Source organism: Phaseolus vulgaris, chromosome 11 (genome assembly GCF_051622355.1).
Source record: "Phaseolus vulgaris cultivar YP4 chromosome 11, ASM5162235v1, whole genome shotgun sequence".
Lineage (NCBI taxonomy): Eukaryota > Viridiplantae > Streptophyta > Magnoliopsida > Fabales > Fabaceae > Phaseolus > Phaseolus vulgaris.
In genome coordinates, this window is record NC_143508.1 from 4,244,786 (window position 1) to 4,247,783 (window position 2,998).

A 2,998-nucleotide genomic window follows, 5' to 3' on the forward strand; every position below is an offset into this window, starting at 1 on the left:
ACAAAAAAACTCATTTCAGAAAAAATAATCTGGAAGTCATTTTTAAGAGAGATAAAACAGTCTTTTATGAAAATAATGGGGTGCATGGAGAAATATTTTCGGGTGCAGGAAGAAACACTCTTCTTTTGATTTCTGGAGTTTGGTTTGGATCTTCATATTCCAAAAAGGCCCATTGAAAATTATAAAGAAAAAAAATCTGCAAGAGGCCCATTGAACTCTACTGAATTTGATTGTAATAAGTGATTCTCATAAATTTAATTGAACTTTGACCTTGATTATAAGAAGGGAGCACTAGAGACATCTTCTAATCTATCTTTGAAACATTTTTCTATGTTATTTTTATGTTTTATGGAGAATATCGTCACAATAATAAGGTCTTCAGTTTTTTCATACTTTCTTGTTAAATTTTATAAAAAAATAACTATTGTATAGTATGCGACTGTCATGGTGATACTCCTTTAATGTGTAATACTCCTTTAGTGATAGAAGGGAGATAATTGAAACACCATGTTGAATAAGGACTTAGACAAAGTTGTGAGATGATTCATGGTGACATCTGACATGAAATTGAACCAGACCAATCAAACTCACTATTGAACTACTTAATACCTAGAACTTCATAGTACTGAATGTCGTTATTATTTTCTAAGTTTGGACATGAATGGTCCCTTGCTGGAGTTGTGGCACTTGAGCATGCCTGTTGTTTACTGGTTTGGTTTGGTGGATTTGACCCAAAATTTACCAAAAGACGTATCCATTTCTTCAAGCGTTTTACCTCGTGTTTCAGGAAGAACGGTGTAAATGAAGAGCCAGCCAAAAGCAGCAATGGCAGAATAAAGAAAGAAAGCCCCACCAATAGTAATCGCTTTAGATAAGGACAAAAAAGTGATGGAGAGAACCCCACTCGTAGTCCTATTCACCACCACTCCCACAGCCATACCTTGTGCCCGCAACCTCAAGGGAAATATTTCAGAGCTGTACACCCACGTCACGGGTCCCGCACCAATGGAGAAGGAAGCCACGTACGATAACACCATCACCATGCTCAATCCAATCACCCATATTGGCTTTTTCTTGGACTCATGAATCACAGTGAGAGAGACAGCAAGTGTGAGAAGCGAGAGCAGCATCCCTCCAAAACTCGACAGTAGCAATGGACGACGCCCTAGACGGTCCAGCATGAAGGTAGCAACCAAGATGAACATGGTCTTAACAAACCCAACGCCCACTGTTGCAAGAAGCTTGTATGTGTCACTGGTAATCCCAGCCTTTTCGAAGATCGTGGGGCTGTACAAAACCACAGCGTCTACTCCAGATGCTTACTGAAAGAAGTGAATCCCAAGGGTAGCCATTAACATGTGACGTATTGCAGGCGTTGAATCGAGGAACAGCTCTTTCCATACACCTTCGCCTCTGTTTCGCTTGCTCACCTCAACCACCTCGCCTTCTTCGTTCTCAGGGATTCCGGCGGCTTCTTTGATCTCCGCTAGTCTCTGTTGAGCTTCTTCCTTGGTGTCCGAGGTTTTGTTGAGCACTTTCTTTGCCTCTCCCAAACGGCCCCTCATCACAAGCCACCGTGGAGATTCAGGCATCGCCAACACACCCACCGTTAAAAACATCGATGGAACTGCACCGATTCCAAGCATCATTCGCCAACCTAACTTCAGCGTCATCTTTGATAATGCATAGTTTGATATGTATCCAAGTAATATCCCTACATTGATAAACACCTGAAAAAGAAGTTGCATGCATTGAATTAGCATGTTTGAATTCATCACTGTATATCAGTTAACTTACTATCAAAGAAGGTAGAAAAAGTGAAGAGAATAAAGCAACAAACATCGGTGAAGGAAGTGAGGAAGCCACGAGAGGAGGGTGGGGAGAGTTCGGCTGTGTAAACGGGAGCAATCATGAGAGCGTAGCCCATGCCGACGCCGGCAACAAAACGGCCGAACATGAGAAAGGCATAGTTGGGAGAAAAGCCCATGAGAATGGCTCCGACGAAGAAAATGGCGCCGGCAAAAACAATAGTGTACCGACGACCAATCCAGTCAGAGGTTCTTCCGGCGAGGCACGACCCTACCAAAGAGTAGAGGTTGAAGATTCCGACGAGGATCTCGATTTTGACATCCGACAATTTTAGATCTCTTTTAATGTATATGGCTGCTCCACTCATCACACCGATATCTATAAGATGACAGTGTATAAATTTGTGCAATGATTAAGATTATATTGTGTTGAAAGAGGAATGGATATGACTGACCATAGCCAAGCAAGATTGAAGTGATGGAGGCCAAGATAGCACAGGCAAAAGTGTAGTTGTTGAGTTTGAGGTTCTTTCGAGTTTGATGAGCTTCTTCACTTTCTACTACCTTTGCTTCACTCGTCATCTTCACTTACTTAAACGATGTGGGAGATGCTGTTGATAAATAAGTTAAGAGAGATAAAGCAAATGGTGAAGGCTTTTATGCTTATATATAAACCATGGCCGGCCAGAAGCGGGTGGCGGCTAAAAAAGTTAAATTTTAACATAACTTCAATTCTTCTTCTAGGTGGATATTAATCTTTTTAAAATTTTAAGTAATTCTAAGTGAGTTATAAATTCAATTCTTTAGATAATTTGAGTTCCTACTTTCACATATATTTGTAACTACTGGAGAACCCACGTTGATAAGAGATTATGACATTTCATTGTGTATAAGTGGGTATAAACCTCATTTCATGAGTTGGTTTTACGAGGTTGAATTAGACTTAAATTTCATTTCATAATAGTAACAATTTTATTATTGATGTTTTATAGAACAATCTCATCATTTCAACTTATGTAAGCAACAGATTGACAAAAAAATTTGTTAAATTTGACGTTCGTGGATAAAAAATAATTTTTATTTGAACTTTGTACTCCATATTTACAAATGTGTTGGGATTTTTTTTTTCTACATTTGTAACTTAAAAGAAAAAGCAAAATGAAAACATAACTACTAATAAAAATATCACA

The 2,998-nt window shown here is 39.0% G+C and overlaps 1 protein-coding gene across 1 annotated transcript; it reads right to left on the bottom strand.

Annotated features, from left to right (window-relative positions):
* Positions 1–462: 462 nt before the first annotated feature.
* Positions 463–2,419, bottom strand: LOC137822480 (polyol transporter 5). Its single transcript, XM_068627373.2, is given in 4 exon segments — positions 463–716; positions 719–1,730; positions 1,841–2,187; positions 2,264–2,419. Coding segments are annotated over 4 exon segments (1,557 nt in total). The 5' UTR covers positions 2,391–2,419; the 3' UTR covers positions 463–645.
* Positions 2,420–2,998: the final 579 nt, after the last annotated feature.